General features: G+C 41.8%; 1 protein-coding gene and 1 non-coding gene across 2 annotated transcripts in view; one reads left to right on the forward strand and one right to left on the reverse strand.

Moving 5' to 3' along the window:
- The first annotated feature begins 1,349 nt into the window (after positions 1–1,349).
- On the forward strand, positions 1,350–1,456 carry LOC112621868. The gene has a single exon (XR_003118804.1). It is a non-coding gene; the product is annotated as a U6 spliceosomal RNA (small nuclear RNA).
- A 4,071-nt stretch (positions 1,457–5,527) lies between these two features.
- The window catches only part of SEPT14 (septin 14), a 72,570-nt gene continuing 53,139 nt past the window's right edge, over positions 5,528–24,958 (reverse strand). The window contains exons 8-10 of the mRNA XM_025378361.1: positions 21,858–22,026; positions 20,021–20,153; positions 5,528–8,086 (exon numbers count right to left, since the gene is read on the reverse strand). Of these exons, the coding sequence (XP_025234146.1) occupies positions 7,907–8,086; positions 20,021–20,153; positions 21,858–22,026 (482 nt within the window). The 3' untranslated portion in view covers positions 5,528–7,906. The remainder of the gene's footprint in view (positions 8,087–20,020; positions 20,154–21,857; positions 22,027–24,958) is intronic.

Raw genomic sequence — 24,958 nt, forward strand, 5'->3', positions numbered from 1 at the left:
TTTGATGGGCTGGGCACAGTGGTTCATTCCTGTAATCCTAGCACTTTAGGAGGCCGAGTTGAGTGGATCATGAGGTCAGGAGTTTGAGACCAGCCTTGTTAACACAGTGACACCCCATCTCTACTAAAAATACAAAAAATTAGCTGGGTGTAGTGGGCGCCTGTAATCCCAGCTACTTGGGAGGCTGAGGCAAGAGAATCGCTCGAACCTGGAAGGTTGCAGTAAGCCAAGATCACACCGCTGCACTCCAACCCAGGTGACAGTGAGAGACTCCGTCTCAAAAGAAAAAAAAAACAAAAAACAAAAAAACTGCTTTGATGAAAACTAAAGAGTAAACTGTAAATAAAAATTGGCCCAATTTTTTTTTGTTTGTTTTTTGTTTTTGTTTTTGAGATCAAGTCTCCCTCTGTTGCCCAGGCTGGAGTGCAGTGGCATGATCTCGGCTCACTGTAGCCTCTGCCTTTCAGGTTTAAGTGATTCTCATGCCTTAGCCTCCCAAGTAGCTGGGATTACAGATGCCTGCCACCACACCAGGCTAATTTTTGTATTTTTAGTAGAGAGAGGCTTTCACCATGTTGGCCAGGCTGGTCTCGAGCTCCCAACCTCAAGCAGTCCACCCGCCTCGGCCTCCTAAAGTGCTGGGATTATAGGTGTGAGCCACCATGCCCAGTCAAGATTAGGCCTAATTTTTAAAGTTACCTGAAGCATAGAAAATGTTTCTCCGTTTATTAATCTACTTTTTTTTTTTTTTTTGAGACAGGGTCTTACTCTGTCACCCAAGCTGGAGTGCAGTGGCATGATCATGGGTCACTAAAGCCTCGCCCTCTTGGGCTCAAGCAAAATCTTCCTGCCTCAGCCTTCCAAGGGCTGGGACTACATGCGAGCACCACCACACCCAACTGATTTTTTAGTTCTTGTAGAGACAGGGGTCTCACTATGTTGCCCAGACTGGTTTTGAACTCTTGGGCTTGAGAGATCCTTCCACCTTGGCTTCCCCAAATGCTGGGATTACAGGCATGTGCCACCACACCTGGCCTCACATATTTTGATGTCTAAAACACCAAAGATATTTTTAAGGAGCTGAACAAACCAGTAATTTTTAAAGAAAAAAGTATGGGAGTATCTAGTACAACCAAAACCAGGCATCAAAGTCAGCAGTTAAACATTCCAGGCTGGGCACAGTGGTTCATGCCTGTAATCTCAACACTTTGGGAGGCCCAGGCAGGAGGATTGCTTGAGCCCTGGAAAGCGGAGGTTGCAGTGAGCCACGATCATGCCACTGTATTCCAGCCTGGAAGACACAGTGAAGCCCTGTCTCAAAAATAAATTAACTAATAAATCCAGAACCAGTGCTCACTTCAGCAGCACATAAATTAAAATTGGCATGATGTGGAGAAGATGAGCATGGTACCTGGGAAAGGATGACACACAAATTCATTAAGCATTTCATATTTTTAAAAAACATTTCAGAACCAAGAAAATAAATGAATCAAAAGAAAAGGGAAGACCCTGGTGATTACTTTGATATTAGAAAAAATCAGCTGGGCGTGGTGGCTCATGCCTGTAATCCCAGCAATTTGGGAGGCTGAGGTGGGTGGATCACTTTAGGTCAGGAGTTCGAGACCAGCCTGGCCAACATGGTGAAACTCTGTATCTACTAAGAGTACAAAAATTAGGCTGGGTGCGGCAGCTCATGCCTGTAATCCCAGCACTTTGGGAGGCCGAGGGGAGCAGATCATCTGAGGTGAGGAGTCCAAGACCAGCCTGGCCAACATGGCACCACCGCACTCCAGCGTGGGCAACAGAGTGAGACTCTGCCTCAATAATAATAATAATAATAATAAAACCAATTGCAGATAGACCATAGACCTAAATGTGAAAAGGTAAAAACAATAAATCTTTTAGAATTGCTCTGTTCATGTATGGCTATTGAGCACTTGAGATGTGCTATTAAGTGTAAAATTTGCACTGAATTTTAAGCACTTAGTAGGAAAAAACCTAAAAATCTCAATTTTAACATTAAAATTTTGAAATAATAATTTGGTTATACTGAGTTAAACATTACTAAAATTAGTTTTATCTGATTATTTTTGTTCTCTTAATGTGGATACTAGACAATTTTAAATTGTATATGTGGCTTCCTGTTTTTATTGGACAGCACTAATCTAGAAGGTAAGAGAGACATATACCTTCAGGACATCAAATTAGGAAAAGATCTGTTAAATTGTATTTCAAAAGCATGAATCAGGGCAGGCGCAGTAGCTCACACCTGTAATCCCAGCACTTTGAGAGACCAAGGTGGGCAGATCACCTGAGGTCGGGAGTTCGAGATCAGCCTGATGAACATAGTGAAACCCCCTCTCTACTAAAAATACAAAATTAGCAGGGTGTGGAGGTGCATGCCTGTAATCCCAGCTACTCAGAAGGCTGAGGCAGGAGAATCGCTCGAACCCAGGAGACAGAGGTTGCAGTGAGCCGAGATCATGCCATTGCACTCCAGCCTGGACAACAAGAGTGAAACTCCATCTCAAAAAAAAAAATGCATGAATCATAAAGGAAAAGACTAATAGATTAATATTTGACCACACTGAAATTTTGCTGTCAAAAAGACATAATTGAAAGACTAAAAAGCCACAGAGAGGAAAATACATTTGTAGCGCCTACAAGTCTCAAAGGACTTACGTCAATAATATATAAACTCCAGCCAATCGATAAAGAAAAGACAACCCAGTAGAAACGTAGGAAAACATTTGGAACAGATGCTTCACAAAAGAGAATTGTTAAATGACCAGTAAACATGAAAAAGTGTTCAGCCTCATTAATAAATCAGAAAATGCACATTAAAACCATAACGAGATACCACTACAAACCCACCAGAATTACTACAATTAAAAGAGTCGACAAGATTGTAGAGCAACAAGAATATATATTTATTCTTGTTTTTAGATGTCTCTCTCTCTAAATATAAATGTGCAGCCAGAGACATCTAAAAACAATGGGCATGACAGCATTATTTGTAATAGCCCAGGTTGAAACAACCCAATGTCCATTCGCAGTTGAAGGACTAAATAAACTGTAGTGTATCACAGAAGGGCACAGTACATAGTAATGAAAAAAAAGAAACCACAGCTATATATAGCAGTGTAAATGAATCTCATAAGCATAATGTTGAGCAAAAGAAGCCAAACACAAAAGCATGCAAACTGCATAATTCCATTTATATAAGGTAAAAACAAAAACAAACCCAGCTAAGGTGATCTACAGTGTTTGAAGTTAGGATGGGGGTTCCCTTGAGGAGGAATGTTGTCCGGGCACGGTGGCTCACGCCTGTAATCCCAGAACTTTGGGAGGCCAAGATGGGTGGATCACGAGGTCAGGAGATTGAGACCAGCCTGAAACCCGTCTCTACTAAAAATACAAAAAATTAGCCGGGCGTGGTGGCAGGCGCCTGTAGTCCCAGCTACTCGGGAGGCTGACACAGGAGAATGGCTTGAACCAAGGAGGCGGAGCTTGCAGTGAGCCAAAGTCATGCCACTGCACTCCAGCCTGGGTGACAAGTAAGACTCCGTCTCAAAAAAAAAAAAAAAAAAGAAGACAATGTTTGGGAAGGGGTATGGGGTATTCTGGGGTGCTGTTAATGTTCTATTTCTTGACTTGTGTGTTACAAATGTGTATTTTGGGCTGGGTGTGGTGGCTCACACCTGTAACCCCAGCATTTTGGGAGGCCAAGGCAGGTGGATCACCTGAGGTTAGGAGTTCAAAACCAGCTTGGCCAACATGGTGAAACCCCATCTCTACTAAAAATACAAAAAATTAGCTGGGCATGGTGGCGGTGCCTGAAATCCCAGCTACTCGAGCAGCTGAGGCAGGAAAATCACTTGAACCCAGGGGGCAGAGGTTGCAGTGAGCTGAGATCACAGGACTGCACCCTAGCCTGGGCAACAAAAGCGAAACTCTGTCTCAAAAAAAAAAAAAAGTGTATTTTATGATGAATTTGTATGATCCATGTATTTTTGAGGACAGCACCTTTTTGTGATACACAATAAAAAGGTTTTTATTTTGTATTATTTCAAAATATTTTTAAAATTTAATATCTAAATATGCTATTTTAGATATTCAAAATTTCTGATGATGGCTTCACTTTTCCATCGTAACATCTTTGCGATTAAATCAATTAATGTGATTGAATCAATCAATTTTTGTAGTCGGGTCGGTTCTGTGATTGAGTCTTTTTGTGCCCCAATAGTCTTTAAGAGTGCCAATAAGTATATATACATGTAATTTTTAAAAATAATTGTATAATTTCAACTTTTATTTTAGATTCAGAGAGTCCATGTGCAGGTTTGTTACATGAGTATATCGCGTGATGCTGAGGTTTAGGGTATGAATGATCCCATTATCCAGATAGTGAGCATAGTACCCAATAGGTGGCTTTTCTGCCCTTGCCTTCCCCCTCTCTTCCCTCTACCCCCTCTAGTAGCACCCTGTGTCTGCTGTCCCCATCTTTATGTCCATATGTACCCAAAGTATGTCCATATGTCCCACTTGTAAGTAAGAACATGCAGCACTTGGTTTTCTGTTTCTACGTTAATTTTCTTAGGATGATGGCCTCTAGCTGTGTCCATGTTGCTGCAGAAGACATGATCTCATTCTTTTTTATGGCTGTGTAGTATTTTGCAGTGTAAATGTACCACATTTTCTTTATCCAGTCCACCACTGATGGGCATCTAAGTTGACTCCATGTCTTTACTGGTGTGAATAGCGCTGCGATAAACATACAAGTGAATGTGCCTTTTTTGGTAGAATGATTTATTTTCTTTTGGGTATATACCAAGTAATGAGATTGCTGAGTAAATGGTAGTCCTGGGCAGATTGCTTGAGGCCAGGAGTTTGTGACCAGCCTGGGCAACATAGCAAAACACCGTCTCTACTAAAAATACAAAGAAATTAGCTGTGCATGGTGGCACATGCCTGTAGCCCCAGCTACTTGGGAGGCTGAGATAGGAGAATCACTTGAACCCAAGAGACAGAGGTTTCAGTGAGCTGAGATCACACCACTGCACTCCAGCCTGGGTGACAAAGCAGGACTCTGCCTCAAAAAACAACAACAAAAAAAGACAACGTGAGAATCTTGAAAGCTCAGAGAGAAGAGCAACTCTCACAGACAAGGGATCCAGATAACATTAGCAGCTGATTTCTCAGCAGAAAACCTGGAAGGCCAGTAGGCAGTGGATTATATATTTAAAATAATGAAGAAACCTGTCAATTGAGAAATCTGTAGCTGGAAAACTTGTCCTTCAAAAATGAGGGAGAAATTAAGACATTTCCAGCTTTTTTTTAAAAGCTGAAAAAATCCATTTATCTCTAAATTTGCGATATAAGAAGTGTTAAAAGTCCTTCAGGTTGAAATAAATAAACTCTAGGTATTAATGCTATAAGTAAATAAGCAAGCTATATGAATATATAAAGCTCTCTGGTAAAGGTAAATACACAAACAAACATAAAAACAGTATTATTGTAATTTTGGTTTGTAACTCCACTTTTTATTTTCTATAAGATTTAAAAGAAAAATGCATAAAATGTAATTATAAATCTGTTAGGTGGTGTACAATGAATAAAGATATAATTTGTTACATCAATAACCTAAAAAGAGTAGAGCTATATAGCAGTAGAATTTTGGTATGTGATTGAAGTTAAGTTGAAATAAATTCAGATTAGAATGTTATAACTCTAGGATGTTATATGTAATTTTCATAGTAACCAAAAATGAAATATACATAGAATATACACAAAAGGAAATGAGAATAGAAACAAAACTTGTCACTACAAAAAAAATCAACTAAAGATAAAAGAAGTAAATAATTGAGAAAATGACTGGCAAAAATCAGTAACTCTGACTTATTAAAATTTTCCATGCTACATAAATCTGGAAATTCTATTTCACATAAAACTGGAGCTGAAAGAGACAAATATTTACTTACAAAGTTAAAAGTTATATGGAAAACAAACACTTTTTTAGAAAAAAATTATGAAAACAGTAAAAATATGCCTTATACTATCATATAATATCATATTTTATAGCTCTTGGAAAATAGAAAATAAAATGTCTGTTAGCATGAATCCTTCTGTGCCCTCAAAAACCCTATGGATTATACCATTATTACCTAAAAAGTCTATTCTCAAATGCAGCACAGTGATAATTTTTATAAGGTGGATATTATTTTAAAATATGAATAATATTGTTGATTTCAGTTTTAATAACATTGGGTTAAGATGAAAGAATGAGAAGATAAAGGTTCCTCAGCAATGTAACTCACAAACATGTTCAGAAGCAGTAAGAAGTTACATTAATTATCTTTTGAAAGTCAATAATCTACATCTTTAATGTATGCATATAGCATAGCTAATGTACTATTGCTGGGTCCATTTATTCAACAAATAATCGCCACTATGTGTCAGATATTGTTCTAGGCCTAGGAAAGAATACATAAGTGAACAAAGCAAAGATTCTGGTTCTTGTAGAGTTTCCATTAAAAGACCATTTAGTAAAAGTTTTCTTCCCCCAAATTATAAAATCTGTAAGATGATTTAACAACATGTATACAAGTCATTGTGGGCTGGGCATGGTGGCTCATACCAGGTGTGGTGACTCATAGCGCTCTGTCATTCAGGCTGGAGTGCAGTGGCACAATCTCTGCTCACTGCAACCTCTGCCTCCCGGGTACAAGCGATTCTCCTGCCTCAGCTTTCCGAGTAGCAGGGACTACAGATGCACAACAACACACCTGGCTAACTTTAGTAGAAATGGGGTTTCGCCATGTTGGCTGGGCTGGTCTTAAACTCCTGACCTCAAGTGATCTGCCCACCTCCACCTCCCAAAGTGCTGGGATTACAGGTGTGAGCCACCTCACCCGGCCGTATTTTCTACAACTTTGATAACTTTAGCATATACTCCAAATCTGTAAGACATAATATTATCATTCAGATGCAACTCATGGCTTCTCACTGTACTCTGACTTTCTCTAGCTTTTGAATTCTTTATTCTAATATCAGTTTTAAGTCTGACACAAAAGCATGGGAGTTCTCATCAAAATCCAACCGTTTATCATAAAAACTATCAAGAAATTATTAGTAGAATTTAAAAAGGAAAATAGGCCTATTAATTAGATTTGTATAACTTAATATTTTATGCCTGTGAGTCCCCAACAAAGCCTCCAGCTTCTATTTGGATATAAAATGTAAGTCACTACTGGATCCACAAGCAGGACTATGGTAAAGAAATTTCTCCACCTAACCAGCTCCTTTTACACAATGTTACATGTTTCTTTTGTTTTTTCATTTTGGCAAAAATTGATTGACTATCATCTTCGTGTTAGTCTGCGTCCTAAGTGCCGAGATACAGAATCTAAAAAGATGGACACAGGACCTGCCTTCTGGGAGTTCACACCTTTTTTTTTTTTTTTTTTTTTTTGAGGCGGAGTTTTGCTCTTGTCACCCAGGCTAGAGTCCAATGGTGAGTTCTTGGCTCACTGCAACCTCTACCTCCGGGGTTCAAGTGATTCTCCTGCCTCAGCCTCCCAAGTAGCTGGGATTACAGGTACCAGTCACCACGCCCAGATAATTTTTGTATTTTTAGTAGAGACAGGGTTTCATCATTTTGGTCAGGCTGGTCTTGAACTCCTGACCTCGGGTGGTCCACCCGCGTCAGCCTCCTAAAGTGCTGGGATTATAGGCATGAGCCACCACGCCCTGCTAGGAGTTCACATTTAGTTGGGGAAAATATACAATAAGCAAGCCAATTTTTAAAATAAGAATTTCAATCAGAGTTAAATGCTACAAAGACAATCTCACAGAAAGTTGGGATGTAGAATGATAGGGCTCTCAAACAGAATAGTAAGAGAAACTATTATTTCTTACGATGTTTGTCTTTCTTTGTATCGGTACTCAGCTGAGTCTGCAGTGCTTCAGAGGCAGCTTTCATTTTATAAAAATCTATGATTTCTCCTTCCAGTTGTTTTTTCTCTTCCTCGAGCTTCCTTATCTCCTCCTGTTGAATCATTTTAAGATGCTCGAACTTGTCCTGCAGCTGTGAAACCAATGTGCAGTTGTGACACCAAAGCACAGTGTGGCTGAACACCCAGAAGAACATGCTTTTTTCTGATCAAACAAACCCAAATCATCAGAGTAGAGCATGATCTTAATAACAATCTCAAAAACTCAGGAGTAAACACTTAGATATGGAATTTTTCTTTTCTTTCTTTTTTCCTTTTTTGAGATGGAGTCTCACTCTGTTGCCCAGGCTGGAGTACAGTGGCACAATCTTGGCTCACTGCAACCTCCATTTCCTGGTTCCAATGATTCTCCTGCCTCAGTCTCGCGAGAAGCTGGGACTACAGGCACGCACCACCATGCCTGGCTAATTTTTGTACTTTTAGTAGAGACAGGGTTTCACCATGTTGGCCAGGCTGGTCTTGAGCTCCTGACCTCAGGTGATCCTCCTGCTTTGGCCTCCCAAATCCTTTCTTTCTTTCTTTCTTTTTTTTAATATAGAGACAAGGTCTCACTATGTTGCCCAGGCTGGTCTCAAACTCCTGAGCTCAAGTGATCCTCCCACCTCAGCTTCCCAAAGTGCTGGGACTGACTGAATGCAGTGGCTTATGCTTGTAATCTCAGCACTTTGGGAGGCCAAGGCAGAAGGATCGCTTGAGCCCAGGAGTTCAAGACCAGACTGGGCAATATAACACAATAGTAAACTTCAACAGGAAAGAGCATCTGTAAAATTGAATATAGATCTTCTGAAATTATCCAGCCAGAGGACAAATAATAAAATAATAAAAAAGAGAAAAGAAGACCGGGCGTGGTGGCTCAAGCCTGTAATCCCAGCACTTTGGTAGGCCAAGGCAGGCAGATCACAAGGTCAGGAGTTCAAGACCAGCCTGGCCAACATAGTGAAACCCCATCTCTACTAAAAATACAAAAAGTAGCTGGGTGTGGTGGCACACACCTGTAGTCCCAGCTACTTGGGAGGCTGAGGCAGGAGAATCACTTGAACCCAGGAGGCAGAGGTTGCAGTGAGCCAAGACTATACCAATACACTCCAGCCTGGGCAGCAGAGAGAGACTCCATCTCAAAAAAGAGACAGAGAGAGAGAGAGAGAGAAAAGAAAGCCAATGAGACACGATTAGGCAAACCGCTGTCAGGTTATGGGAGTTTGACAAAGAAAGTAGAGAAAGGAAAAGAAAGCTTATTTAAAGAAAGAATGGCTAAAAACTGCCTAAATCATGGGAAAGATTTAGACAACCAAATACATGAAGCCTAAAGATTCCTAAAGAGGTTCAAACCAAATAGATACTCACAAAGTCACAATATAATCAAATAGTCAAAAGTCAAAGATTTTTTAAAATATTGAAGAGGCAAGAGAAAAGTGGCATGACACAGACAAGAGAATCTTCATTAGACTATCAGCAGATTTCTCAGAAGAAACTTTGCAGGTCAAGAGAGAATCAAATAATACATTCAAAGTGCTGAAAGAAAAAAACTGCCAGCAACTAATACTATGTCTGACAAAGCTATCCTTCAGAAAGAAAGAAGAAATAACATGTTTCCTCGACAAACAAAGCTGAGGGAATTCAGGACCACTAGGTCTACCTTAAAAAAATGCTTAAGGGAGTTTTTCAAGTAAAAATCAAAGAATGAAGTTGTACGCAGTGGTTCATGCCTGTAATCCCATTTTGGGAGGCCAAGGTGGGTGGATCACCTGAGGTCAGGAGGTCAAGACCAGCCTGGCCAACATGGCAAAACCCCATCACTACTAAAAATACAAAAAATTAGCCAGGTGTGGTGGCGGCTGCTGAGATTGTGCCACTGCACTCCAGCCTGGGTGACAGGAGCCAAACTGCATCTCAAAAAAAAAAAACAAAAAAACTTGAGGCCTGGCCTCCTACTCTCCTCCCACCCCCCTTCTCTGGGCCCAAGCCACCTTGGCTGAGGAGGGGGCTGAGGAGGTATGAGCCCCTGCCAGGAACCCCCTGCCCAGACCATGCACTCAGCCCACAGGCCCCTGATGCTTGCATCCAGCAAGGCCTCCCGTGGCCTTGGCTCATTTGTGTAGAGGAACGTGGAACCTCGCTCTGTGGCTGTGTTCCCCTGGTACTCTGTCCCCTTCCTGACCCCTCCCTGCAGTCACATGAGGCCCAGCAACCTGCCAGCCACTCAGTGGCCTCCAACCAGACAAAAGAACCTGCCGAGTTGGCAGCTGTTACTCATGAGCATCCACCAGGTGGGACAGAGAGTGCTGACCCTGGGTGGCCCCCTGGAGCCACCTGCCCTGAAAGCCCAGGGCTTGGACCGCCATACACTTTGTGGGTGGTGGAACCTGGAAAGGGCCCACCTCCCACCACAGACGAGGAGCCCTGGGCCCCTCAGGGGAGCCCCTGCTAGACAGTGAGACAGAGACTGATCATGATGACGCTTTCCTCTTTGTCATGTCTTCTGACACCCAGTTGCCTCTGCCACCCAGAGGTGTCAGGCCCAGTCCCTCAGTGCCCTGCCCAAGGAACAGGACTCATCTGAGAAGGATGGATGCAGCCCCAACAAATGGGACAAGGACCACATCCAGTGGCCCATGAGTGGCAGTCATGATCTTCAGCAAGTGGCACCAGGCCCTGGTGGGGCCCACCAGTGTCACCCCAACCAGGACAACTGGACCATCAGCCAGATCCTGGGTGAGTGGTGGAACACCCTGGGGCCCAATGAGCTGCAGAAGTACCATGACCTGACTTCCCAGGTGAAGGTGGCCCACTTGCAACAAGGACCGAACGAAGTCCAGCTCGGAGGCCAAGCCCACAAGCCAGGGGCTAGCAGGAGGGTACAAGGGCTTGCAGGAGCGGAGCATGTCAGAGACGGGCATTGCCACTGCCCCTGGGGTGTCCTCTGGCAGTTGTATCCCAGACATTCCTGAGCTGGGATACCAAGGAGCAGCTTCTATGGGGCAGAACGGCTGCACACAGGGAACCTGGCTCAGCTGGGCCTCAAGCCTTCTCCCACAGTGGGGTACGCAGCCTGGACGGCGGGGAAGTGACCATCAGGCACTACAGGAACTGATGCAGGTGGTGTCTGGCACTGCATCGGACTCTGGCCCAAAGCCTTCTACCCAGTATGGAGCTCCAGGCCCCTTGGCAGCCCCTGGTGAGGGAGGTGCCTTGGTGGCCAGTGGGCAGCCCCGCTGCTGCCCACCTGAGCTTCTCATTCCCAGCATGTGGCCAGTGAGGACATAGCGAGTGACGAGGAGCACAAGGTCATCCGTGAGGAGGAAGGGGTGATGATGTCATTGCTGACGATGGCTTCAGCACCACTGACATTGATCTCAAGTACAAGGAGCAGGTGACTGACAGTGAGAGTGCATACAGCTCTGGGGAGGACCCAGAGAGCAACAAGGGCTTTGGTGGGAAGGTGTTTGCACCTGTCATCTGTTCCTCCTTTATCCCCTGCCACCCCTTGCTGGACCCTGAGCTCCCAGGGTCCCCCGATCCACCTGCATCCTTGGCAAAGGCTATGGTCCCACCCTGTCCTCCTCCTCCATGTACTCGGATGCTTCCTCCTCAACTTGGCAGCCACCTCCTTCTCACTGGGCCCAGGAACGTTCAAGGCCCAGGAGTATGGTCAGGGCAGCAGAATGGGCCCCCTACGGCCCTCACCCCTTGGGTAGAGAAACCGTACAGGTAGAGAAACCAAGGACTGGCTCAGGGAGCCGGAGTCTGAGAAGGTGCGGTCCTCCTCACTGCGGGCGCTGGACCAGTGCGGGCCCCGGTCATGCAGCTCTTCCAGGACCACAGCTTCTTCCCGTCCCCCAGGCCACAGCCACCCTCCAGGCCTGCTATGCATACATCTTCCCCTCCAAGGTTTGTGTGCAGAACATCCTGCCCACGCGGCCCCAGCAGCTTCAGGCTACACCTGCCCCAGCACCAGCCTCTGGGACCCAGGCAGTGGCTCCTAGCGGCCCTGCACCCACCACCAGCATCCGTTTCACCTGCAGTTGAAGATCCGTGAGGTGCCCAGAAGATCATGCAGTGGCCACTCCCACGGAGAAGCCCCCAGGGCTGAGGCTTCCCCCCCTGGACCGCCCCCGACTGGCACCATAGCTGCCTCTACCCAGACTCCCAGCCCCACGGGGGTCCTGACCCCACCTCACCCGGCTTGGATTCTGGCTCCGCCCAGGCCGCCCCACCACTGCTTCTGCCCCAGACAGCCTGGACAGCCTGGCTGAAAGGGGACTCCCCAGCTCTGCCCCCCACCCCTGGGTCCCTCACACAGCTACCACAGGTAGGTGGGGGACCCCGGAGAAGATCCCAAGACTCATAGTACCCTCTGAGGACACAGACAGTATGTGGGGATAGCATAGGATGGTTATCTCCTCCCGGGTAAAGCCATTTCATCCTTTCCAGTTTAGGACGGAATGAAGCCTGCTCCTCTTTTATATATCCCCTACCCCTGCAGCTCCCTCCTGGTGCCGGAGGCAGCTGGGGGGGCTGCAGGGGCAGTCTCCCTTCTCCGAGCCCCTGTACATAACCTAGAGTGTGTGAACTTAAGAGCTTTTCACTTAATGCAACATAGCTCCTGCCAGGGCTGCAAGCTGGAGTGTGGTGCGGGCCTTAGGCCACAGAAAGTACCTGTGGAATAGGGGTAGTTCATGCACCCCTTTTTTCCCCAGAGGGGCTGGACTCAGGTTAGTTTGGGGGTGGGGGCTCCTGCACTTTGCCACAGGCACCAGGAGGGTTTTCTCCCCACCCCTTCCTGCCCTTCCAACTTGGGTTGTACTTTCTAAGAAGATGATTCCCCCTGCCCTTGCCCCCTTCCCCAGAACATGTTGATCATGTGCAGTATTTATTACTGTGCCGAGAAGCCACGATGACCAAGATTAAAGCTGTTTAACACCAAATAATAATAATAATAATAATAATAAAATAAAAACTTGACTTCACACTGGTTTGGCCTGATCTGTTGGGGCCTGGTGCAGAAACTCACCCCGAAACAATTACCACCCACAGTTTTTATATAATGGTGGCCACAATTCCAGAATTCCATACTTTTGTAATTGATACACAAAATATAAAGAAAAAATTAGAGGCCAGGACCAGAGGCTCATGCCTGTAATCCCAGCACTTTGGGAGGCCGGGGCGGTGGATCACCTGAGGTCAGAAGTTGAAGACTAGCGTGGCCAACATGGTGAAATCCCGTCTCTACTAAAAATACAAAAAGTAGCCGGGAATGATGTTGGGTGCCTGTAATCCCAGCTATTCAGGAGGCTGAGGCAGGAGAATACTTTGAACTGGGGAGGTGGAGGTTGCAGGGAGCTGAGACTTCGCCACTGCACTCCAGCCTGGGCAATAGAACAAGACTCGATCTCAAAAAATAAAAAAAAATTAGCCGGGCGTGGCGGCGCATGCCTGTAATCTCAGCTCTTTGGGAGGCTGAAGCAGGAGAATTGCTTGAACCAGGGAAGTGGAGGCTGCAGTGAGCCGAGATTGCACCATTGCACGCCAGTCTGGGCAACAAGAGCAAACTCCATCTCAAAAAAAAAAAAAAATCAAAGCCTACCACTACAAAAACACCAACAAATCACAAAGGAAGACAGAAAGAGAGAAACAAAGGAACCACAAAACAGTCAGAAAACAATTAATAAAATGATAATAGTAAGTCCTTACCTATAAAAATTACTTTACAAGTAAATAGATTAAACCCACTAATCACAAGACACAAAGTAGCAGAATGAATAAAAAAACAATTCTCAATAATATGTGGCTTACAAGAGACTCACTTTTGCCTTAAAGACACACTTAGACTAAAAGTGAACGAATAGAAAAAGATGGCTGGGTGTGGTGGCTCCTGCCTGTAATCCCAGCACTTTGGGAGGCCAAGGCAAATGGATCACTTGAGGTCAGGAGCTCAAGACCAGTCTGGCCAACACAGTGAAACCTCATCTCTACTAAAAAAAAAAAAAAAAAAAAAAAAAAAAAAAAATTAGCCATGCATGGTGGTGGGCACATTTAATCTCAGCTACTCAGGAGGCTGAGGCAGGAGAATCTCTTGAGTCAGGAGTTCAAGACCAGTCTGGCCAACACAGTGAAACCTCATCTCTACTACAAATACAAAAAAAAAAAAAAATTAGCCATGCATGGTGGTGGGCACGTTTAATCCTAGCTATTCAGGAAGCTGAGGCAGGAGAATCTCTTGAATCCAGGAGGTGGAGGTTGCAATGAACCGAGATCGCGCCACTGTACTCCAGCCTAGGTGATAGAGCGAGACTCTGTCTCAAAAAAAAAAAGAAAAGAAAAAGATATTCCACCCAAATTATAGGCAAAAGAGGACAGGGCAGGTATACTCATTGCAGACAATTAGACTTTTGGTCAAATTTTGTCATAAGAGACAAGATCACTATATAATAATAGATCAATTTATAAAGAGGTGTAACAATTGTCAAATACATGACAACATTGGAGCACCTAATATATAAAGCAAATATTAACAGAAATGAAGGAAGAAACTTACAGAAATATAAGAACAGTAGGGGACTACTGTATCCCACTTTCAGCACCAGATAATCCATCCAAACAGAAAGTAAGTAGGGAAACAGCAGATGTGAGTAACTATAGACCCAATAGACTGAAGAGGCATAGATAATTTCACCAAACAGTAGAAGAATACATTCTTCTCAAGGGCACAGGAACATTCTCCAACATAGATCATATATTGGGCCGCAAAATGACTCTTAACAAATTTTAAAAGTTTGAAATCATATTATGTATCTTTTTATCACAATAGTATAATATTAGAAATCAATAACAGAAAGATTTTATTATTGAAGCACTATTCATAATAGCCAAAATTTGGAAGCAACCTAACTGTCCGCCAACAGATGACTGGATGAAAACAAATGTCACACATACACAGTGGACTACCATTCAGCCATAAAAAAGAATGAGATCCTGTCACTTGCAACAACATGGATGGAACTGGAGGACCTTACGTTAAGAGAAATCAGCCAGGCACAGAACGATAAACTTCACATGTTCTCACTTACTTGTGGGAGCTAAAAATTAAAATAATTGAACTCATTCGGGTGCAGTAGCTCACGCCTGTAATCCCAGCATTTCAGGAGGCTGAGGCAGATGGATTACCTGAGGTCAGGAGTTCGATACCAGCCTGGCCAACATTGTAAAACTCCATCTCTACTAAAAATACAAAAATTAGCTGTGTGTGGTGGTGCATGCCTGTGATCCCAACCACTTGGGAAGTTGAGGCAGGAGAATCACTTGAACCCGGGAGGCAGATGTTGCAGTGAGCTGAGATCCCACAGCCGCACACCAGCCTAGGTGACAGAGCAAGACTTCATCTCAAAAAAAAAAATTAAACTCATGGAGATAGAGAATGAAATGATGATTACCAGAGGCTGGGAAGGGTGGTAGGGGTGGGGAGAAGTGAGGACATTTATTGGTATAAAAATATAGTTAGAAAGAATAAATAAGACCCAGTACTTGATAGCACAACAGGGTGACCATATGCAATAATAATTAATTGTACCCTTTAAAATAACTGAGTATCATTGGATTTCTTGTAACACAAAGGACAAATGCTTGAAGTGATAGGTATCCCATTTACCCTGATATGATTATTACACATTGTATGCGTGTATCAAAATATCTAATGTACCCCATAAATATGTATACCTACTATGTACCCACAGAAATTAAAAATTAAAAAATATACATATCTTGACACAAATGAAGATAAAAAGCAACATATCAACAGTTACAGGATACAGCAAAAGCAGTTTAAGAGTGAAGTTTATTGCAATAAATGCCTATATTAAGAAAAAAGAAATAGATCAAATAATGTAATTTCACACCTCAAGAGAAAAAGAAAAACAAACCAAATGCAAAGTCAGTAAAAGCAAGAAAACAGTAAAGATCACAGCAGAAATAAATAAGATATAGACTAGAGAAACAATAGAAAAAAATCAATGAACTAAGTCTGTTTTTTAAAAGATAAATAAATGAACAACCCTTAGAAAAACTAAGAAAAAAAGAGAGAAAACTCAAACAAATAAAATCAGAAATGAAAGGTGACACATTACCACTGATACCAAAGAAACACAAATGATCATGAGACTACTATGAAAAATTATAAGCCAATAAAATTTGATAACCTAAAAAAGAAATTGGATAACCTCACACAATCTACAAAGATTGGATCATGAAGAAACTGAAAATCTGAAAAGACTACTCATAGGTAAGGAGATTTAATCAGTAACAAAAAATGCTACCAAAGAAAAGGCAGTACTAGGTGACTTTACTGGGGAAGGCTACAGAACATTTAAAATGGAAATAATAGGCCAGGTGCAGTGGCTCATGCCTGTAATCCCAGCAGTTTAGGAGGCTGATGCGGGCAGATCACTTGAGCTCAGGAGTTCGAGACCAGCCTGGGCAACATAGTGAGACCCCATCTCTACTAAAAGTACAAAAAAATAGCCAGGCATGGTGCTACATACCTGCAGTCCTAGCTATTGGAGAAGCTGAGGTGGGAGGATCACTTGAGCCTGGGAGGTGGAAGTTGCAATGAGCTGAGGTCGCGCCACTTCACTCCAGCCTTGGTGACACAGCAAGATCTTGTCTTAAATAGATAAATAAAATGGAAATAATACAAAAAAGTCTTCCCAAAAGAATGGAAGAGGAGAGTATGCTTCTTTTTTTTTTGAGACAGAGTCTCGCTCTGTCTCCAAGGCTGAAGTGCAGTGCAGTGGTGTGATCTCGGCTCACTACAACCTTCACCTCCTAGGTTCAAGCAATTCTCCTGCCTCAGCCTCCTGAGTAGCTAGGATTACAGGCGCACACCACCACGCCTGGCTAATTTTTATATTTTCAGTAGAGACAGGGTTTCACCACGTTGTCCAGGCTGGTCTTGAACTCCTGACCTGAGGTGATCTGCCTGCCTCGGCCTCCCAAAGTGCTGGGATTACAGGCATGAGCCACCTCGCCTGGCCAGGAGAATACACTTCTAAATGCATTTGAAGAAGACATTATTACTCTGATACTAGAGTCAGAAGAGGACACTATGAGGGAAAAAAAAAAAAAAAATTACAGGCCAGTATTTGTGATGAGCCAACTAGCAAATCCTCAACAAAATACTACCAAACTGAATTAGATCACACATTAAATACCAGATGGCCAAGTGGAATTTATTCTTAGAATGCAAGGATGATTCAAATACACAAATCAATAAATGTGACCACATGCAGAAAAACAAAATTAGATCTTATCTCAAACCATATGCAAATCTCAACTCAAAATGGATGAAAGACTTAACTGCTGTAAGATCTAAAGCTGTACAACTACTTTAAATAATTAGGGATAAGTTCCTTAACTTGGGTCTGAATAATGATTTTTGGGATACAAACTCCAAAGCATAGACAACATAGGCAAAAATGGACAAATAAAATTATTTCAAACTAAAAAGCTCCTGCACAGCCAAAAAAAACAATCGACAGAGTAAAGACTCAAACTATGAAATGTGAGAAAATATTTGCAAACTGTACATCTGATAAGGGGTTATCAGATATACAATAACCCCCAAATATACAATAGCCCCAAATATACAATAACTCAAACAATTCAATAGTATGAAAACAACCTCATTCCAAAAATGGGCAATGAACCTGAATTTTTTTTTTTTTTTTTTTGAGATGGAGTCTCACTCTGTTGCCCAGGCTAGAGTGCAGTGACGTGATCTGGGCTCACTGTAACCTCCATCTCCTGGGTTCAAGTGATTCTCCTGCCTCAGCCTCCTGATTAGCTGGGACTACAGGCGTATGCCACCACATCTGGCTAATTTTTGTATTTTTTTTTTTTTGAGACGGAGTCTGGCTCTGTCGCCCAGGCTGGAGTGCAGTGGCCGGATCTCAGCTCACTGCAAGCTCCGCCTCCCGGGTTTACACCATTCTCCTGCCTCAGCCTCCCGAGTAGCTGGGACTACAGGCGCCCGCCACCTCGCCCGGCTAGTTTTTTGTATTTTTTAGTAGAGACGGGGTTTCACCGTGTTAGCCAGGGTGGTCTCGATCTCCTGACCTCGTGATCCGCCCGTCTCGGCCTCCCAAAGTGCTGGGATTACAAGCTTGAGCCACCGCGCCCGGCCAATTTTTGTATTTTTAATAGAGACAGGGTTTCACCATGTTGGTTAGGCTGGTCTTGAACTCCTGACCTCAAATGATCCGCCCACCTCCAGCTCTCAAAGCGCTGGGATTACAGGCATAAGCCACTGCGCTTGGCTGAACCTGAACATTTTTTAAAGGAAGACATAAAAGGCAAATAGGGATATGAAAAAATACTCAATCTCATTAATCATCAGAGAAATGCCAATTTAAACCACAATTAGATGGCACTTCATATCTGTTAGATAAACAGAAAGATAAGTGTTTACAAGAATGATTTTATAGAAAGATGTTTACAAGAATTTTATAAAACGCTGATAAAAAAGTAAATCAGTACAACTATTATGAAAAATATGGGTATTCATTAAACAATTGAAAATAGAATAATCTTATGGTTCAGCAACCCCACTAATAGTTACATACTCAAAGGAAAGAAAATCAGTATGTCAAAGAGATATCTACACTTTCATGTTTATTGCAGCATTAATTGACAATAATCAAGATATGTAATCAACCCTAAGAGAACACGTAGTTGAGATATGGAAAATAAACTAATCTCCAGAAAGAAAGAAAAAAGAAGCACACGTACAGGAATAAGGTTCATAACTAAGGGCAGTGAAGTGGGAGAGAAAGAGAATATTTAAATGGTTGCTTTTGGTTTCTGGTCACTTCCTAGTTTCAGTTTAAGTCTTCATGAGATCCAGCTATGTCTCTTGTCTTTGGATGCCATGACATACCCTTGTATACATCCAAACTTTTTCCTTTATGCCTAAGCTAATGGTTTTTTTGTTTTGTTTTGTTTTGTTTTGTTTTGTTTGAGACAGAGTCTCACTCTATCGCCCAGGCTGGAGTGCAGCAGCGTGATCTCAGCTCACTGCAACCTCCGCCTACTGGGTTCAAGCGATTCTCCTGCCTCAGCCTCCCGAGTAGCTGGAATTACAGGCATGCACCACCATGCCTGGCTAATTTTTATATTTTTAGTTGAGACGGGGTTTCACTGCATTGGCCAGGCTGGTCTCGAACTGCTGACCTTACAGGATGCGCCCACCTTCATCTCCAAAAGTGCTGGGATTATAGGTGTGAGCCACCACACCCGGCGGAATTTTTATTACTTACAATTCAACTGTCTTTGAGTGAGACATCTGGCCTCTAGCACCTAATTACCATTTTGCTCTTATGAAAAAGGAAGTTCATGTTCCAATTTACCTAATTAAACTAAATGTTCTTAAACTAAAGCCACCTACACTTGAGAGAAAGAAATTATGGTTTCAAAAATATGCCTTTACCAAAAACGTATTTGTGGCAAATAATTAAAACTATATTAATAGCCTTTTTTCCATTTTATTAGAAATGGCATGGAATAACATAAATAAATAATTTACATAATTTACCAACTTAAAATTTTCTCATTAATCAAGGCCAGCACTAGTCAACGTTTGCTTATTTATAAAAGTGAAGACAATTTTCTAGTGTATTAATAGCATTAGACAGTATAAGACTCTTCTTAGAGTAAATAGCTTGGGTTTGTCACAAATTAAACTTTATGCATGAAAATTTAAATTATAAACAAAATAAATAATTTTAATAAAATTATCTTAAGGGTTATTTAAATAGAAAATTGTCTAATTTTTCTAGAAAAAAAACCCTACAGACTATAATTTCGTAAAGGCCATATTCAAATCTACATGGTAAAAAGCTACTTTTTGAAAAATAGCAAGTATCCTCCAAAAACATCAACTAAACTCCTGAGATTAAAACCTCCAAATTAATAGGGCACCTAAAAATTAATGCAAATTATATCAAACTGTCAGTACTGACCTCTTTTTCAGCTTCTTTAAATGTTGCTTCTTTCTCCTTGACTCGCTGCATAAATCTCTGTTTCAACTCTTCTTCTTCCCTCTGACATTGATCATAGAACTCTTGTCTTTTGGCTTCAAAGATTTCTTGAAAACTAAAGAGAAATGTTTTCTTAGTCTTATATTAAAATGAGGTAGGAGAATCGCTTGAACCCAGGAGGCGGAGGTTACAGTGAATCAATATCGTGCCACTGCACTCCAGCCAGGGAGACAGAGTAAGACTCCATCATTAAAAAATAATAATAAAAATAAAAAATGCTAGTATAAACATGTAAAAAATATATATTGTATGTTACATCCTATATAAGGAAATTTACCAACATTCTCTCACGTTTAGCAGCACAAAATGGAAATTTCCATATCATAAGATGTAAAAACCAAGGCACAATACTTAAGATCAGAGTATATAGAGAGTATATGTAAAGAATACTAGAATTTTCCACTTATATAAGTAAATTCTTATCCCCACCACTTTCCAGCATATCATACTTCTTCACATCTTTTGACAACAAAATTCAGGGAAACCTCTAATGTATGAGACGATTTTCAAAAATCCTCTAAAACAAAACAAAAAGTCTTTCAAAATATCATTATCATTCATTTAAGATAGTTAAATTTTGGGTGTCTACAAAGACCAATGAATGATATAACTGGATTATATACATCACAGTGCCATACTTTTGCAGCACAAGTCTTATGCTTCTTTTTTTTTTTTTTTTTTTTTTGAGACAGAGTCTTGCTTTATTGCCCAGGCTGGAGTGCAGTGGCACGCTCTCAGCTCACTGCAACCTCCGCTGCCCAGGTTCAAGCGATTCTCCTGCCTCAGGCTCCCAAGTAGCTGGGATTATGGGTACCCAGCAACACACCTGGCTAATTTTTTTTGTATTTTTAGTACGGACGGGGATTTACCATGTTGGCCAGGCTGATCTTAAACTCCTGACGTCAGGTAATCCGCCTGTCTCGGTTTCCCAAAGTGCGGGAATTACAGGCGGGAGCCACCACACCCGGCTCTGTTCTTCTTCAAGTTAGAGCAATACACCTGCTCTCAAACTTTTCTCATTTAACTTCCAGGACACTGCACTACTGCTTTTCAGCTGGTTCCTCCATCAAACTCTTCTTGATATCTTTTGTCAAAATTTGCTAATATTTTTCCATATTTTTCTATTCCTTTTTTTTTTTTTTTTTTTTTTTTAGATGGAGTCTTGCTCAGTTGGCCAGGCTGGAGTGCAGTGAGGTGATCTCGACTCACTGCAACCTCTGCCTCCAGGGTTCAAGCAATTCTCCTGCCTCAGCTTCCCAAGTAGCTGGGATACAGGCGTGCGCCACTACGCCTGGATACGTTTTGTATTTTTCGTAGAGATGGGGTTTCACCATGTTGGGCAGGCTGCTCTCAAATTCCTGCTCAGATGATCCACCCACCTCAGCCTCCCAAAGTGCTGGGATTACAGGCGTGAACCACCACGCCTGGCCTATCCTTTCTTTCATATAATATAGATACATTTCATATAAATACAAAAAATACAACAAAATACTGGGTTTTTTCTTCAATACACATTTCAGCATATACACATACTGAATACACATATTTCAACATAAAAATGAGATCTCACATTATATTGTTCCTACTAACTATATCTTCATCAAAAGATGATAAAAACACCTAACATTCAGGATGTTTTCTTTAGGATGGTTCAAGATGGGAGAAGTATAATTATTCTTATACCCAAATTATTGTACCTTGTGTTTGTAGGGGACTCCTACATTATTCATCTGGTTGTGCTAGCAATATTTTTACTCACCTAACTGGCTGGTTGTCTGGGCCCACATCTGTAAAGCCCATTTTCTGCAGTGTTTGGTACCTATAACACTCATAGTGCTGAGTGTGGGTTTTTTCTTTTAGATTTTCCATATTGGTACAAAGAAGCATATCTCGGAGCTTCACGAAGTCACAGTGATTTTCATTTTCCACTAGTAAAAAAAAAAAAAATGAATCAACAACATTCAGCATCAATCCCTGACAATCAGTAAATGTTCATGAATGAATACATGAATACAAAACACATTTAAAATAACATACAACTGAACAATTTGATTAATAGCTATAATTCTTATAACCATGTAAGTGTAGTTGTACTATACATACCAGTCATAGGCAGAGATTATTTATAGGTTAGCAAATTTGCTTTAAATTTATTACCTGAAGAATAAGCAGGAAATAGTGAAATAATATTTTATATGCATATATGCTATAGGTTTTTATTAACACATGTTAGTTATAAACTACCTCTGGGTATTTTGGGGTGCTAACAGAATATGTAATATAACATCACTAGTGTAAATAATTTTATCAGAGTAAATTCTGCTAGCAAAAAGGCCTTACAATTGTAAATACTTTTGTTATAAAATTACATTTGTATATCATATTTAGGAGACACTGTTAGTCAATATTCAAAACCCATCAACAAATTCACATAGCTGTTTTAATGATACATACAGACTGACAGTGAAGACATGGAAAGATATTCCATGCAATTAGAAACTAAAAGAGGGTGCACAGAGAGCAATACTCCTATCACAGAAGACAGATTTGAAGTCAAAAACTGCAAAATGATATAAAGAAGGTCATCATATCATGATGAAGAGGTCAGCTCATTTAAAAAATAACAATTGTAAATATATATGCACCCAATATCACAGCTTTTAAATATATAAGGCAAATATTAGTAGACCTGAGGGGGAGATAGACTGTATTACAATAATAATAAGGGACTTACATACCCTACTTTCAGCAATGGACAGATGATCCAGACAGAATATCAGTAAGAAAATGTCAGATTTAAACTACAGTTTAGACCAAATAGGCCTAATGGACAACAGCAAAGTGATACACATTTTTCTCAAACAAACACAAGACATTCTTCAGGATAGATTATATGTTAGGCCACAAAGTAAGTCTTAATATATTTTGAAAGATTGAAATAAAAATGTGAGTGCAGATGTCTTTTGACAGATCAATTTCATTCTACTAGGGTACATACCCAGAAGTGGTACTGCTGGATCATATGGTAATACTATTTTTAGATTTTGAGGAACCCTCATATTGTTTCCCAAAATGGCTGTACCAACTTAAATTCCCACCAATGATGTTTAAGAATTCCCTTTTCTCAGCTGGGCACGGTGGCTCACGCCTGTAATGCCAGCACTTTGGGAGGCCGAGGTGGGCAGATCACGAGGTCAGGAGATCAAGACCATCCTGGCTAACATGGTGAAACCCCATCTCTACTAAAAATGCAAAAAGTTAGCTGGGCGGGGTGGCGGGCGCCTGTAGTCCCAGCTACTCGGGAGGCTGAGGCACGAGAATGGCGTGATCCCGGGAGGCAGAGCTCTCAGTGAGCCGAGATCAGGCCACTGCACTCCGGCCTGGGCTACAGAGCGAGACTCCATCTCAAAAAAAAAAAAAAAAAAGAATTCCCTTTTCTCTTGGGAACATATATACACTGTTGGTGGGAATATAAATTAGTTCAGCCATTGTGAAAAGTAGTTTGATAATTTCTTTTTTTCTTTTTCTTCTTTATTTTTATTTTTATTTTTGAGACAGAGTTTTGCTCCTCACCCAGGCTGGAGTGCAGCAGTGCAATCTCGGCTCACTGCAACCTCCACCTCCTGGGTTCAAGTGATTCTCTGGCCTCAGCCTCTCTAGTAGCTGGGATTACAGACATCCACCACCACGCCGAGCTAATTTTTGTATTTTTAGTAGAGACGGAGTTTCACCATGTTGACCAGGATGGTTTCGAACTCCTGACCTCAGGTGATCCGCCCTCCTCAGCCTCCCAAAGTGCTGGGATTACAGGCATGAGCCACCGCGTGCGGCCTGACAATTTCTTAAAGAAGTTAAAACAGAACTACCATTTGACCCAGCAATCCCATTACCAGGTTTATACCCAAAGGAATATATATTGTTCTATCATAAAGACCCAGGCATGCGTATGTTCATCGCAGCACTATTCACAATAACAAAGACACAGAATCAATCTAAATGCCCATCAGTGGTAGACTGGATAGAAAAAAAAGTACATATACACTATGGAATACTGCACAGCCTTAAAAAAAAAGAACAAGATTGGGTCCTTTGCAGAAACATGAATGGAGCTGAAGCCATTATCCTAAGTGATGTAAGGCAGGAACAGAAAACCAAATACCACACACTCTCATTTGTAAGTAGGAGATAAATATTGAGAACACATGGACACAAAGAGGGACCAACAGACGCTGGGGCCTCCTTGAGGGTGGAGGATGGGAGGAGAGCGAGGACAGAAAAGCTACTATGGTTACTTTTTTTCTTTTTTCTTTTTTTCTTTCTTTCTTTCTTTCTTTTTTTTTTTTGTTAGTATATGCGCTGCTGAAAAAAGTGAGTACTTTTTTTTTTTTTTTTGAGATGGAGTCTTGCTCTGCTGCCGAGGCTGGAGTGCAATGGCGCGATCTCGGCTCACTGCAACCTCCGCCTCCTAGGTTCAAGTGATTTCCTGCTTCAGCCTCTCAACTAGCTGGGATTACAGGAGCGCGCCACCAAAGCCGGCACATTTTTGTTATTTTTTAGTAGAGATGGGGTTTCGCCATGTTGGTCGGGCTAGTCTTGAACTCCTGACCTCAGGTGATCCACTCGCCTCAGCCTGCCAAAGTGCTGGAATTACAGACTCGAGCCACTGTGTCCGGCCAGTACTATGCTTACTATCTGTGTGATGAAATAATCTGTACACCAAACCCCCATGACATGCAATTTACCTACATGACAAATTTGCACACATACCCCTGAACCTAGAATAAAAATTTTTTCAAAAAAGAATTCTCTCTTCTCCATATGCTTGCCAGCACTGGTGATGGTTTGTCTTTTTGATGATAG

This window comes from Theropithecus gelada, chromosome 3 (assembly GCF_003255815.1).
Source record: "Theropithecus gelada isolate Dixy chromosome 3, Tgel_1.0, whole genome shotgun sequence".
Taxonomy (NCBI): Eukaryota; Metazoa; Chordata; class Mammalia; order Primates; family Cercopithecidae; genus Theropithecus; species Theropithecus gelada.